A 14,953-nucleotide genomic window follows, 5' to 3' on the forward strand; every position below is an offset into this window, starting at 1 on the left:
AGAGAGAGAGAGAGAGAGAGAGAGAGCACCCATGTTAGGTTGTCCTTTGTCCTCTCTGGTCTGGGTTTGAAGCCGTTCATGTATTCTTAGCTTTGGTAACGTTTTAAGTTAAGAGGCATCCAGTCGTTTTGTCTGTTTAAAAGCGGACGCCAGCAACCCCGCCCTAGATAATTAAATCAGGATGTGTCTGCAGGTGAAGGCGGGCAGGGCTTAGGTGTTTTTAGATACCCTTGAGGAAAAGCGCCTGCAAAGCCCTGGGTGGCAGTCTGCCTAGGAAGAAGGCTTCCTGGGAGTGGGGATTCACCTGTCACCTGTTGGGGCTGAGTCACACCTTCTCTAAGTGGAGCCGGCATTCATCAACACTTGACCAAGGGGCGGGTGTGAGGGTGTGAACTGGCCTTTCTCCTGTGGGCTTCATTTGTTTTTGTTTTTTCTTTTCCCACCTTACAAGGAGGCTGGGGGCGGGAAATGGGGTTTGGGGAGGGGGGGTTGCTCCGGAAACAAAGGATGAAAGGAAACTTAGCCAGGTGAAGATCGGGAAGAGAGAACAGGACCCGAGGCTGGAAGGCAGGTGCCAAGGTCCTGTGGTAGGAAAGCCCTGGTCATTGAGCATAGGGGAGGGAGAAACCCCCAGTCAGCTGAGCTGCCAGTTGAGACAAGCAATAAAGGGTTAGGGGTAGGGGACTCAATTTTCTACCTCTGGGCTCAAGGGGAGATGTAGGGATGAACCAAATTAACCCAGAGGGCAGAGTGCTCTGCAGGTCCTTTGCTGTTGTCTGATCTCCCTCTCACCAGTGCTGGGAGGTCGATTCCATCCACTGTTGTTACCTCCAGCGCCTAGAGTCTCAGTTTTACAGGTGTTTGTAACGCCATACTGTGGGTTGTGGGCTTGATTTCCCGGGCCACCCTGGTGGTAGGCTGTTGTGACCCATCCAACACGGTTCTCAGGAAGCCAGGAGGCTCAGCCCTGGTCTTTGCTACCTCTCTCTGCCGTGCACCTGCCATCAGCGGTGTTTCACAATGCAACTCTAAACAGGTCCTCAGCTGAAAGTCCTTCCGTGGCTCCCCAGTGCCCTTAAGGCAAAGTCCAAACTCCTCCGAGGACCCAAGGCCAGCAAATCCGACCCCCTCGGGGTTTGCCCACACCACCCCCACCCCTGGGAGCTGTTCGCAAAGGCTGGGCAGACAGAAGTTACTCTTACCTCGGGCCTTTCCCCTCCGTGTTTTCTCACTTCCCCTGGGAAGTCATAGACGCCCCCCCCCCCCACCGTCAGGTGACCGTCCACCAGTCACAGCTGTCTCTCCCTCCCCACCTCTCCCCATCAAAGCACGCCTCCCTTTGCATTAGAATCGCCTATTTACTCCGTCGGCCTCCCCCGTGGACGGGAAGCCATCCTTAGGTAGGACTGTTTTGTTCAGGGCTGGACAGACAACTCCAGAACTCACTCAGCCGGGCTTAGAGTGGGAAGGGAGCGCTTCGGAGCATTTTCAGGGCGCGGGTCTGCAGCGACCCAAGGTCAGCTTCTGCGGGGGAGTGGGGGGCGCCGCACTCAGCGGAGGCCCGGAGCGGCCACCAGAGGGCGCCCGAGACGCTCGGACACCGCGCGGTCCGGCCCCGGAGGAGCCCAAGTCGAATCTCAGCGCCACGCGGCCGGAGCCCCTCCAGCCCAGGCGCACCTGCTCCTGTCCTGGTCTCGGGCCGCGCCGCCGCCCGCCATTGGTACAGCCTTGACAAAGGGGCGTGGCCAGCGCATCGGCCCCGCCCCCAGCCCTCCTACTTAAAGGAGTTTGCTGCTCTGAGGGGGAATCACAGTGCCGCGGTCCGGCCTCGCGAGCGTAGTAGCTTATCGACCTTGCGCGACCCGGTGACCCCGGCTACCTAGGTCGCCCCGGCCACCATGCCGCGCTCCTTCCTAGTCAGGAAGCCGTCCGACCCCCGCCGGAAGCCCAACTATAGCGAGTTGCAGGACGCGTGTGTGGGTGCGTGGCGGGGTGCGGGATGCGGGAGGCTCGGGGGATCCTGAGGGCGCGGAGGACCGAGTCGGGCTCTGCGGGCGCGACAGGTGGACCGGGAACTCCGGATCTTGGCAATTGGGGTCCACCAAGGGGGTCTGGGGTCCGGGACGGGGAGGCTCCAAGACTGTAGACCCGAGGGAAGGCTGTCCTCCGGAGTTCGGAGTCCGGGTGGGGGAGGGGCGGGCGGGGGACCCTCCACCTGGCGTCCTGAGAATCGGCTCGGTTGACCCTCTCCTCCCTCTTCTGCCCGCAGAGTTCACCTTCCAGCAGCCCTACGACCAGGCCCACCTGCTGGCCGCTATCCCTCCGCCCGAGGTCCTCAACCCTGCCGCCTCGCTGCCCACCCTCATCTGGGACTCGCTCCTGGTGCCCCAAGTGCAACCGGTGGCTTGGGCCACTCTCCCGCCGCGGGAGAGCCCCAGGGCGGCAGAGCTGACCTCGCTGTCCGATGAAGACAGTGGCAAAAGCTCCCAGCCGCCCAGCCCGCCCTCGCCAGCACCGTCGTCCTTCTCCTCCACTTCGGCTTCATCCCTGGAAGCCGAGGCCTTCATCGCCTTCCCCGGCTTGGGTCAACTGCCCAAGCAGCTAGCCAGGCTCTCGGTGGCCAAGGACCCTCAGTCCCGGAAGGCCTTCAACTGCAAATATTGCAACAAGGAGTACCTCAGCCTGGGCGCCCTCAAGATGCACATCCGAAGCCATACGCTGCCCTGCGTCTGCGCGACCTGCGGAAAGGCCTTCTCCAGGCCCTGGCTGCTGCAGGGCCACGTCCGCACCCACACTGGTGAGTGTTCCCACAGCTGCCTCTCATTTCTCCGCCGTCCTAAGTGCTTGGCCCCTGGCTCTGGTGGACTCAACGCTTGCTCCTAACGCTGCCAAGCAAATGGTAAAATAGATGCTGGTTCTCCTGAACCTTGCTCCTTGCTGTTAGGGCTGCGAGTGAGGGTGTACCCTCCGGCTCCCCACTCTCAACCAACACAGACAGAATATTAATAGTTAGATTCCCCACCTGACCTTGAGTCCTGGGTTGAGACCTTCCTCAGTCTCCCCGTTTCAGAAATGCCTAAGAACACTTTGTGGGACTTTTGTATATCGTGAAGTGTTGGATGCAGGCGCCTTGCTAAATTAAAAAACTACTTTGCCGGTCCCTCAGTCTCAGAATGTGTGGAAAGCTTCTAGAAGTGAGGCCTGTCTGGATAATAGGGATTCCTGTTTAGGGGAGCAGTCTTTGAAAAGAGTGTTGAAGGGCCACAGCTATCAAACTTTGGGGTGTGAGCGGGCCTGTTGGAGCTGTGCATTTCCTGTTGTTGCCAGCACTGGCGCAGTAAGGCATTTGCAGGTCTCACTGACGTCCTTAGGACGTGAAGGAGGCTACTCATTTCTCCTTCAGGCACATTTTTGCCTCAGATTTAACTTGTAAGGTTCTAACAGCCTGGCCTTTCTTCTGCAAGGTGGCTAAGCTGAAGGGCTCTATCTGAGGAGAGCTGAAGCCCTCAGGGGGTCCTAGGCTGCCGCCCATCCAGAGGGAGTTTGTTTTGATGTAAAGGCACGGCTCAGACAAAACCCTTGTTGAAATGCACCTCCCTGTTCTCAGGGAGCCCCATTGTGTGTCTTAATGGTGGCCCAGGGGGGTGGGGGCCTGCAGGGTAGAGCAGGTGCATGGGGCAGTGGTGCCCAGCACCTGTTCTGGCCGCAGCTGCTAGCTCACTGCATGGCAGGCCCCTTTAATCCGGGGGGATCGCATGTACAGTGCCCCCCTCAGTGGCCTTTGTCCCAGCCGGCCTGGTGCCGATTTCACACTTGCCAGGAGCAGTATAAAGGCGTCTGGGGGTCGGGGATCTGTGAAGGAGTGGAGGACCTACAGACCTGCACATGTCCTCAGACCCCCTCCCCAGCTCCATCTCACCCTGTGTTGTCTGTCCCCCTACCCTTTGTTAAGATTTACTTCAATTCACTCCTTCACTGCTAAACTGACAGGTAGTGATTCAGCCAGTCTTTGGGAGGGGTCACTACCCCTATTTCACAGGGCCCTCCAGATCTCTGTATGGGCAGCGCTGAGTTACCTAGGAGTAAGTGGAGGAGGGTCCTTGCGGGGAGCCTGCAGATTGCCTGGCCGCCAGCGAGCATCCTGCTGGGCTTTCTTCTCCGCTCCTATGGAGTCCCACCTGCATGTGTGGAACTTCTGTGGGTCTGTGCCCCCTAGGGTGGCAAGAAGCAGCTCTGCTCAGTGAATACCTGCTGAGTGGGTGGATCCCGCAGGAACCCTGCTGAGATCCCCTCCACCCAGAGGCTCAGCACACCCAGGAGCCAGTCATCAGCCCTTGAATTCCAGCACTAGAATCCAACCAACCAAAGGGCACCGCCTGTAGGCTAGCAAGGCTGGAGGGCTGGAGGGAAGGCTGCTCCACATCCTTAGCATCAGGCTTTGACACACAGTAGGACGACGGATACTTGGTTCTGTTGTTGGTATCTGTTAGTCTGGGTTCAAACCCGAGAACTCGTTCCCATCTCTAGTGCTGAGATCACAAGCGTGGACCACCATGCTCAGGTCCCTTGTTATAAAAATAAATACTAGACAAAGCATGTTTATTAATTCTACAAGCATTTATTAAACTCTTACTATGTCCTTAGTCCCTGTGCACTACAGCCTCGGCTGGCCCGGTGGGGTGTCAGGACCGACATGTTACAGGACTGGGCTGCCGGCAGGGTACAGAGGAGCGGCCTCACTCGCTCTGGGTGGGGGTGGGGAGGCCTCTCCAGGCTGCCTCTCAAGCTTTGTCCCAGACAAAGTAAATCAAGGAATGACTTCAAGGCTGATAATCGGAACACCAACCCCAGCTCCCTCTGCCTAAAGGCAGTGGCTAAAAACTAAGGGCTGCGGAGGCCCTGGTGGGTGACCTGGGACCTGCTGCTTACCTGCTGTGCCTCAGTTTCTCTGTTTCTAATAGGACTGCAGAAGGCTCAAATGACAGGATAGTCTAAAGTGTTCAGGACTTTGAGTTGACCCTACCCTGGGTAGGAAGTTTGGAGACTTGGAGAAGTCTGGTCAGGGCTACACAGGGCTGTCACAGGGCCTGACTGTATTTGGGCTCCCATGGTGCATCAGGGCTGGTAAAGCACTGTCTAGGCCTTCCTAACCCCTCAGGCATCTCTCCCCAGGTGAGAAGCCCTTCTCCTGCTCCCACTGCAACCGTGCCTTCGCTGACCGCTCTAACCTGCGCGCCCATCTCCAGACCCACTCGGACGTGAAGAAGTACCAGTGTCAGGCTTGTGCCCGCACCTTCTCCCGAATGTCCTTGCTCCACAAACACCAAGAGTCTGGCTGCTCTGGAGGCCCACGCTGACCCCGCTCTCTCCCCAACCTCTCTGGCATCTTCCTGCTTCCCTGGAGCCAATCCTCTCTGCCAGGACTCTGTCTAGCCTTGGTCCAGAGACCTGTGGAGGCCATGTCTGACCCTGGCTCTTGCTTGGCTCCCTTGGTGGCCTCTTCTACAAACGACAGACGGAGGGCAGAGTGCCTTGGTCCCCTCCCAGAGCCACTCCTCAGTATTCACGAGGTACAGCCTCTGGACACAGCTGCTTCGAGCCATAGGACTAAAGCCAACCCACTGGCTGGGAAGCTCAAACCCCGCTCAGGGGACCCCTACTTCCCTACCTCCCACAAAGACCCTTCATGCCAACTTCTTGAGGTACAACAGACTATGCAATAGTCTTTTCCCCCGCCCCCAACTGCATCCACGCCCAGCACATGTCCAGGTGCCTCTGGGCCGGGGCAGCTGTTTCAGCCCCTTGCCCCCATTTGTCCTTGTGACACCTGTTTCACAGCAGTTTAACTGTCTCAGAAGGGACCATGAGTAATGGCCGTCACTTGTTAGGGGCCAAGTGGGGTGCTTCAGCCTGGCCAATGTGTCTCCCAGAACTATTTTGGGGCCCAACAGGTGGCCCTGGGAGGAAGATGTTTACATTTTAAAGGTATTTATATTGTAAGCAGCATTTTGTATAGTTAATATGTACAGTTTATTGATATTCAATAAAGCGGTTAATTTATATACTAAAAACTGGTGGTGTTGAAGGGGGCTCATTGAAGGGACTCATGGGAGAGAGAGGTGGGGGTCTTAAGTCCTGTGCTTAGGAATTCTGACTGGAATGTCATGAACTTCGGGGACTGGGCTGCCTAGCCTGGGTGTCTGGCCAATCCAGGTACTGTGCAAGCTTCCCCATGCTCTTCTGGTTCTCTGGCATAGGAAGCTGCTTCATGGCCTTATCTACAGCCTGGCCCTGGCCCTTGCTTGCTAGAGCCCGTCTTTGGGCAGGACTAGCTGTCCCTCCCAGCTGAAGGAGGATGTCTTTCCTGTTCCCAAGGGCCTCCCTGTCAGGCAGGCCCACACCTCTGTCTGGCTGCTGGGTACCAAATGGCCTTTGATGCAAGGAAATGGGCTGGCTGGAGCCAGGAGGGTGAGAAGCCAGGCCAAAGGGTAGGGGTCACTCAGCTTCCTGCTCAGAGGACCAGAGCTGGGGCAATTCACCTCAGGCTAGCTGGTGCTGGTGACCTCAACTCTGAGGGCCTCCTGGGGCCCAGAGAAAATGAGTGTCCCTTTCTGAGCACAAAAGGTGCCGAAGGTGCCAGTTTCCTGTGGGGAGCTGAGCAGGCGTCGGCCTGTGGAGATTCAGCACAGCCCAGCTCTAGCTGGGCTGGGGGTGGGGAGCTTCCAGCTCCAAAGAAGAGATGAGTCTTCTAAACAGGAAATGGTGACCCGCAGGCGGGAGCAGCCTAATGACTTACAGCTTTCCTCCCAAAAGGAAAAAAAAAAGTTCCCTAACAATTGCCAAATTGTGGCAGGCCTCCCTGAAGGGAGGTTAGTGAGGTGGGTGCTGGGGGGCTGGGCACCAACTGGCTAAAGGCCTACTGTGTCCCCCAATATGTTTCTCCACAGTAGGTTGCTCAGTGACTTCAGCAGGGCCTGGAGGGATGGGATGGGCCTCCAGGACCAGATTCAGCGCTGAGGGCCTGGCCCCAGGTCCTACGCCTAGAACTTGGTCAGCCTGGCTCGGAGCGTGCTGGGAGTCAGGTAGGCCTGGCTCCTGGCCCTGACTCTCACCTCTCTGCCAGAAGCAAGCCAGATTCCCTGTGCTCTCGGCCCCAGTGTCTGCCTCTAGAAACCAGAGGGCAACAGTGCCTGTCTCTGGAGAGACTGTTAGGAGACATTCCTTCACTCTTTGAGCGGGTACTGTGAAGCGGGGTGTGCCAGGCCCTGGGAACAGTCGCTGCACTCAGGGACTTCTGTTCTAGTGGGGGAGACAGAAAACAAACAAGCGATTAAACACCCTGCTTTCCCGTAGTGGTGCCAGGGTGGAGTGAGGCTGGAGAGCAGCAGGCAGGTTCCCACCAAGGCATCCAAAGCCCTCAGGAGGGTTGACATTCCACTAAGGGGGAGGAGGAAGATGAGAAGGATGGGGGGAGAGAAAGAGTGGATAATGGGGTCCGGGAAGATTGGGGAGGGGACACAGGGCTGGAAGGAGCTGTCCCTGAGCAAGACCTTGTGGCTGGAGGCACTAGAAAGGCCAGAGGGAGACAGGGACTCTACAGAACCTTGGCCCATGAGGCTTTGAGACAGGAGCTGGGAGCCAGGTGCCACAGCTGCATGGGAGAGCCCAGTTTTGGGGGAAAGAGAAGCTAGAAGGAACGAGGGTGGAGGTGAGAGATAACAGGTGACAAATGGCCCTGACTGTGCTAGCCTTGGGGATTTGGACTGGCCTAGGGCCCACCCAGCCCAGAGCCTAGCTTGCTTGCTTAGGGCTGGCAATGGAGAGAGGACAGAGCTGACCCTGAAGGGGTTCCAGTGGGCCTGGAGCTGAGTGGACAGACAGCCGTCTGCAGGAAGAACAGGGTGGGGACGGCAAAGGATCATTCACAGAAATGTGAAGTTTTTGACAATGTGGGGAGAAAAGACCATTCTAGGAGGGTGCAGACCATGGAACTGGCCAAGGAGAGATGAGAAGTTTGGGTTTTTTTTTTCCCTTTAGATTTGTTTGTTTGCGTGTTCTTTGTTTTTTGTTTTGTTTTTGGAGACAGGGTCTATGTAGCTCCGGATTGTCCTGGAACAAACTGTGTAGACCAGGCTGGCCTCGACCTCACAGAGATCCATTTGCCTTTGCCTCCTGAGTTCTGGGATTAAAGGTGTGTGCCATCACACCCAGAATTTATTTTACTTATTTAGAAAAGTTTTTGAGGCAGACTTTGATGCAGCCCTGGCTAGCCACAAGCTCTCCAGTAGTACTGGATTATGCTGACTGATCCCGTCCCCCCCCCCCCCCGCCCCGCCTCCCAAGGGCTTCCATGACATCTGTGCACTGTACCTCGTTTGTGCTGAGGATGTAACCCAAAGCCTTGTGTATTTTAGGCAGGCACTCTACTAATGAAGGTACATTCTTAGCCCCACCCCGGTTTTTTTGAAGAGACAGGGTCACTGTGTAGACTAGGTTAGCCTCAAACTTGTAACCAGCCTTCTGCCTTTGCCTTTTGAAGGAAGGGATTAGAAGCCCTGCGGTTTTCTGTGGTGCTGGGGATCTAAGACCCTCACTCACACTGGGCAAGTGCTCTACGCAGTTCCAGCTACATGCTGGCATTTTTTTTTTTTTATGAAGTACAAGGTCAGGAGGCTCACACCAGCACTCTGAAGGTTTAGGCAAGAAGATTAACATTAAGGACAAGAGTTCAGGATCTGCCTGAGCCACATAGTAAGACCTGTCTCAAAAAGAAGAAAAACAAAACAGAAGTCCAGGTGTAGTGGCACGCACCTTTAATCCTAGCTCTCGAGGGGGCAGGGGCAGGTGGATCTCTGTGAGTTCAAGACAAGCCTAATGTACAAAGCAAGTTCGTGCTGGCTAGTTTATGTCAGCCTGGCACAAGCTAGAGCCATTTAGAAAGAGGGAGCGTTAATTGAGAAAGTGGCTCCATAAGATTTGCCTGTGGTCAAGTGTGCGGTGTGTTTTCTTGATTGATGATTGAGGTGGAAGGGCCCAGCTTACTATAGGCGGTGCCACCCCTGGGCTGGTGGTCCTGGGTGGTATAAGAAAGCAGGTTGAACAAGTCATGAGGAGCAAGCCAGTAAGCAGCACCCCTCCATGGCCTCTGCATCAGCTCCTACCCTGACTTCCCTCTCAGGGATAGGGTATGTATGACCTGAGAGCTGTAAGCTGGAATCAGCCCTGTCCTCCCCAAGTTACTTTTTTTTTTCTTTCTTTCCCGAGACAGGGTTTCTCTGTGGCTTTGGAGCCTGTCCTGAACTAGCTCTGTAGACCAGGCTGGTCTCAAACTCACAGAGATCCACCTGCCTCTGCCTCCCGAGTGCTGGGATTAAAGGCGTGCGCCACCATCGCCAGTTACTTTTGATCACGGTGTTTATCACCATGATAGAAACTAAGACAGAATTCCAGGCCACTCAGGGCGAGAGAGCAGCTCGTCTCAATGAGATAACGCAAAGCCAGAAGCCCGTTCTGTGGATCATCCTTCTGCTCGGTCCTGCCGTTTCCTCACAGCTGAGTCTGTGCCGGGCACTCCCAACAGAACACAGAGGCAGACACGGCAGACTCAGTTCGCAGACTCAGTTCGTGGTACTGTAGGTGCCGCTGGTCCCATCTCTGGTGTCACTCAGCCACTTGGTCAAGGTGCTGCTGCGCCATCTCCGCGCAGAGTTGCGCCCTCTCTCAGTAGTCAGCCTGCATCTTGGAAGGAACTGGAGACACCCTGCTTCTGCGCAGCCTCCTGCCACCAGTTCCAACTTGCAATGGGGCTCTGTGCTGACCCGTCCCTCGCTGCTGTGGCTGGCTGTGGTGTGCCTCAGTCCGTACTATACCGGAGTAGCACGCAGCTCTGGGCTTGGTCCCAGCACTGCGTGCACCAGGCCTGGTAGTTCTTGCAGCAATCCCAGCTCTCTTAGGGGAAGGAAGGAAGCCCAGAGGTTCAAGGTCATTTGTAGCGACAAGGTTGGAAGCCAACCTGGACTTTTGTCTCCAAAACAAAACAAAGAGCCCATTTACTACAGTGGTCCCCAAATGGAGCCCCTCCAACACAGTCGTCCTTACTGCTCTGGTCAGTTGGCTTCCTGCCCAAGACCAAGCCCCTCTCTCTGGGCCGAAGCTCGAGAGCCAGGCCTGGGGAGATGCTGGCCAGGGCAACAGGATCAGGCCAGGCCATTAGCTCTTCCCTTGGGATTGTCTTTAAAATCATTCCAGGAAATAAACTGACTGTAAAGCCACCCCCGGGTGAGTGTCCCAGCAGGCGGGTCTGGAGCCAAGGCCACCTCTGGGCACATCTGGGCCCTATTAGTGGCCTGGCAGCTGCTCAGAGGTATCCCCTAGACTGAGATGTGTGGATTCAGGCAGGCAGGGATCTAGGGCCATCTTTTTTCTCTTGCTTTCCAATGTTCAATTTCACAAATAGGATAAGAATTGATGTCTTCGCTGGGCAGCGGTGGCACACGCCTTTAATCCCGGCACTTGGGAGGCAGAGGCAGGTGGATCTCTGTGAGTTCGAGGCCAGCCTGGTCTACAAGAGCTAGTTCCAAGACAGGCTCCAAAGCTGTAGAGAAACCCTGGAAACCCTGTCTCGAAAAACCAAAANAAAAAAAAAAAAAAAAAAAAAAAAAAAAAAAAAAAAAAGAACTAGTTCCAGGACAGGCACCAAGCTACAGAGAAACCTTGTCTCGAAGAAAACAAACAAACAAACAAAAGATAGATCGATAGATAGATAAAGTAAATAAATAAATAACAGGCTGGGGGTGCAGCTCACTGATAGAAACTTGCCTACTCTCCACAAGGCCCTGAGTGCTGTCCCCAGTATGGTGAAATCAAAAACCCAGTCTTTTTCTTGTCCCATCAGGGCCTGCACAGCCCCACCCCTGCTGCCCTCCCTGACTCCTGATTCCCTGATCTCCTTCAGCTACTCCAGGTGGGCTGATACTGTTATTCCCTTCAGCAGGGACACTGCCCAGGGGACTACAGGGTCACCTCCCACCACCCCTCTCCTCTTTGTCTCTCCTGCCATAAGTTTGTTTCTTAACATCTGACAAAACACAGGCCTCCTCCTTTACCCGCCCTCCCCTGTGGACCCTCTCCCTGCCAGAGCGTCTGCTCTGTTTACCATCTTGCCTGTTCACCAACTGACTCTCTTGTCAGACACTGAGGTGAAGGCAGCAGACTTTCACAACTGACCTAAGGAGAAGCCTAGTCCCGGAGAGGGTAAGTGACTTACCCAGAGCCAGAACAGTAACACCGTAGCAGCACCAGGGTTTGAACCTGGTTCTTGGGTTACTGTTGCTGTTTGCTTCTTTTTACTTCTGAGCGTCTTAAGTGAAGACAAGCTCAACCTGCATCTTTTACAAACTTGAACTAGTCTCCTAGGACCCCTGCCACAGGTCCAGCCTTCTGCAGCCAAGGGAGCCAGGGTCACGGGTGGCTATAGGTTGGGTGAGGACAACATCACAAACCTGTGGGCTGAGGAGATGCTGTGGCCCCTGCTGGTCAGAAGCCTCCACATCAAGACATGTGAGTGACTGCTCCCTTGACAGCTTGCTATGCTGACATGGCCTTGTGCCTCTCTGGACAGGCATGTTGTGTGACAGGTTTTCCACAGTTCCTCTGAAAACAGAGACCTGGGCCCCTTGAAGCAGTAGGATTTTGTCATTGATCAGAAGCCCAAAGGAAGGGTATCTTCAGGGTGCAGCCTCTGAGGCTCTTGGAAGAAGTCTGCCTGGAGTCTCCATTCCTGGGTGCATCTTCTCTTTGTGGGTCCTGTCAAACTCAGATCTGTTCCAGCACAAGCTCTACAGAGTCTGTTGCAAATAAAACTGTATTCCTGCATCCCGTCCATAGGGCTTCAACTTATCTTTATGTGGTGGGCACGGAGGATACTGGAAAGGGCACCCAGGGCCTTGCATGCTAGGTAAGTGCTCTACCACTGAACTATCCCCAGCTCTACCTGACATCCAATGTAGTCGTGTGTCTGTTTGTATGTCTATAGGGGATCGTCTTGATTGTTAATTGTAGGAGGGTCCAGCCCACTGTGGGCGACATCATTCCCTGGGCAGGTGGTCCTTGGCTGTTGGGCGGCATCATTCCCTAGGTAGGTGGTACTTGGCTGTATAAGAAAGCTAGACGATCATGAGCATGTGTTTGAACCAGCAAGCATTGTGCCTCCATGTTCCTGCCTTGACGTCCTTCAGCGACAACTCTGACCTGAAAGCTTTACTAGCCCTTCCCTCCCCTAAGTTGCTTTGGATCAGAGTGTTGTACCACAGCAACAGAAATTAGAACATAGCTCTCTATGTAGCTCTGGCTGGCCTAGAACTTACTAAGTAGCCAAGGCTGGCCTCAAACTTAGAAGCAGCCCTCTGGCTCTACCTCCCGAGTGCTGGGGTCACAGGTGTGCACCACCCAGCTTCTCAGAATAGCTTTTTGTCTTGCTTTAAAATGTTTGAACTTTCTATTTGTATTTTTGTGAGAGGGGAGACAGGTGCCCTGGCATCCAAATGGAGGTCAGAGGTCACAGGACAACTCCAGAGTCAGTGTCTTCCACTATTACAAAGGTCAGGTTATCGGGCCCGTGGCAAGTGCTTTTATCCTCTGAACGATCTTGCCGCTCCCCAGGCCCTTCTCTTTTCTTTCTTTCTTTCTTTCTTTCTTTCTTTCTTTCTTTCTTTCTTTTTTTTTTTTTTTTTTTTTTTTTTGAGGCAAAGTCTCCTCAGTCAGCAGTGAACTAGGCAGGTGAAGGTGATCTTGAGCTCAGGTCTTCCTACTTCCGGGTGAGTGCTGGGGTTCTGGCCTATACCACTGCTTCTGTCTTACAACATTTCACCAGGGGCTGGAGAGACGGCTCAGCTATTGAGAGCACTGGCTGCTCTTCTAGAGGACCCTGGTTCAATTCCCAGCACCCATAAGGCAGCAGACAGCTGTCTGTAACTCTGTTCTAGGGGATCCATCACCCTCATTCAGACATACACGCAGGCAAGACACCAATGTGCTAAAAAATAAATAAATAAACAAATAAATCCAACCAGTTACCAAGAGTTAGACAGGTCTTTTTGGGGGTACCCATGGCCTTTTGTTAAAAAAAAAGATTTATTTTATGTGTCTATGTACAGCATGGTGCCGCTGGAGGTCAGAAGAAGGCGTCAGACCCCCTGGAAGTGGAGCTAGAGGCAGTTGTGAGCTGCCCTGTGGGTGCTGGAAACTGAACCCAGGTCCTCTGGAGGAACAATGAGTGTTCTTAAACACTGACCCATCTTTCCAGCCCCTCCATGAAACTGTTTTGTTTTTGTTTTTGAGTTAGGGTCTCTCTGTGTAGCCCTGGCTGTCCTAGAACTCACTCAGTAGGCCAGGTTGACTTCAAATTCAAAGATTCACCTGCCTCCGCCTCCCGGCATTGCCGGGCTACCGCCATGCAATTTTTATTATTTGCTTACCCAACTATGTGGGAAATCAGGAAGCCAGCCTGGAGTAGTGAAGACAGAGCTGGTCAGATTTTGTTGTAGGACTCCTGGGAGACAGAAGCCTTAAGGGAAGTCCTACTGACCCTGGCTGGCCTCAGGGTCACAGGGTAAAGAGGCATCAGGGCGTGGATGAGCAGGGTTTGCCTGGCCTTGCTGGTGAAGCTCCAGCCTTGGCCTAGGGCACACCAGGGAGCCCTGGGAGGGTGTGACCGAGGAAGGGGTGAGGGCTGGCTGGGGGGCTGACTGACACTCTTGAAGAAGATCCTGTAGGCACAGTGTGGGGAGCAAGCCTGGGCCAACTCTGAGGAGGAGGCCACAGCTTGCATCCAGACACCAGGGGTTTAGACCAGGGAGTGAAGGGGAAAAGAGTGAGGACTGCTCTAAATCCCAGCCAGGGAGGGAAGCAAACACCCAGTGAGCCAGCTGTGATGGCCCACTCCTGCAATCCCGGCATTTGGGGGGCTGAGGCAGGAGAATCTCTAGTTCAGCACCAACCTGTGCTACAGTGAGTTTGAGACTAATCTGGATTACAGGGGACCCTGCCTTTAAAGCAAAACAAGAAAAACAAACTCCATAAGGCAACAATACTACCAATACTGATAATACTAGCAACAAATTCGAATGATCAACTGTTTTTAACAGAATGCCAGCGACCCTCAGCAAAGGGCAGGACGCCAAACTGGCTGGATTAACATCTCGGGATGTATCATGGCTGATCTGCTGTGTGGGCTACAGCAACTGCTTCCTCCTTCCCAGGGTGGCTCTAGTGAATTGCAGGTGTGAGCCTGCGCAGAGGCCTCCCTAGACAGGGATGCTGGAACCTCAGGGTAACCCGTGTCTCAATATTTGGTTCCTTTGTGCAGGCTGAGGCCTGAGCCAGCCTGCTCCCTCCCCAGGGCCTATACCAAAAGAAAAGCTTCATAGTACACAGAAAAGACAGTAGCAAGGAGAAATGAAACCCAGGTCACCCAGGAGACTGCTTGGGAGGGGATCCCCCAAGGAAACCCACCGTTACCCCAGGAAATAGCCCCAGGCTGGGCAGGGGGCTTTCCTGAGGCTCTCAACCCTGCCTTGAAGGTTTCAGTCCCACCAGCCATTCCCTTTGTGACCCTGCCTTCCTCTGCAAGTCAGCGAAATGAGCCCCGTCCGGGACTGGTGTCAAGATGAAACACATCGTGTCCTGCAGCTTCGGAAGAACTGAGCTGCTGAGTGCTGGCAGCAGCCTGAGCGCTCAGCCAGAGAGGATTAGGTGGCCTCATCCGGATCCTGTGTGTTCAAGCCCCTCAAAACTGTTATAGATGGGGCACACTCAAAGATGATACTGTGCACGAGAGTCTAACTCGGCTCCATGGGGGAGGATGCTTGTCTCCAATCTGAGTACCTGATTTCAATCCCTGGGATGGAGCAGTCATAGCAATGATGATGATGATGATGATGATGATGATGATGAT

At 54.5% G+C, this 14,953-nt stretch overlaps 1 protein-coding gene across 1 annotated transcript; it reads left to right on the forward strand.

Moving 5' to 3' along the window:
• Positions 1–1,797: 1,797 nt before the first annotated feature.
• Positions 1,798–6,062, forward strand: Snai1 (snail family transcriptional repressor 1). Its single transcript, XM_050120177.1, has 3 exons — positions 1,798–1,980; positions 2,270–2,797; positions 5,173–6,062. The coding sequence occupies exons 1-3, from the start codon at positions 1,899–1,901 to the stop codon at positions 5,355–5,357; spliced, it is 795 nt and encodes a 264-aa protein (XP_049976134.1). The 5' UTR covers positions 1,798–1,898; the 3' UTR covers positions 5,358–6,062.
• Positions 6,063–14,953: the final 8,891 nt, after the last annotated feature.

This window comes from Alexandromys fortis, unplaced genomic scaffold, assembly GCF_014885135.2.
Source record: "Alexandromys fortis isolate MF-2015 unplaced genomic scaffold, M_Fortis_MF-2015_v1.1 scaffold_141, whole genome shotgun sequence".
NCBI classification, from domain to species: domain Eukaryota; kingdom Metazoa; phylum Chordata; class Mammalia; order Rodentia; family Cricetidae; genus Alexandromys; species Alexandromys fortis.

What these genes read in the sequence shown, in the direction of transcription:
- Snai1 (XM_050120177.1), top strand. Translation starts at nt 1,899, where the DNA reads ATGCCGCGCTCCTTCCTAGTCAGGAAGCCGTCCGACCCCCGCCGGAAG. An exon ending in GTTGCAGGACGCGTGTGTGG is followed by an intron (nt 1,981 to 2,269) that starts GTGCGTGGCGGG and finishes TTCTGCCCGCAG; the next exon opens with AGTTCACCTTCCAGCAGCCC. An exon ending in CCACGTCCGCACCCACACTG is followed by an intron (nt 2,798 to 5,172) that starts GTGAGTGTTCCC and finishes ATCTCTCCCCAG; the next exon opens with GTGAGAAGCCCTTCTCCTGC.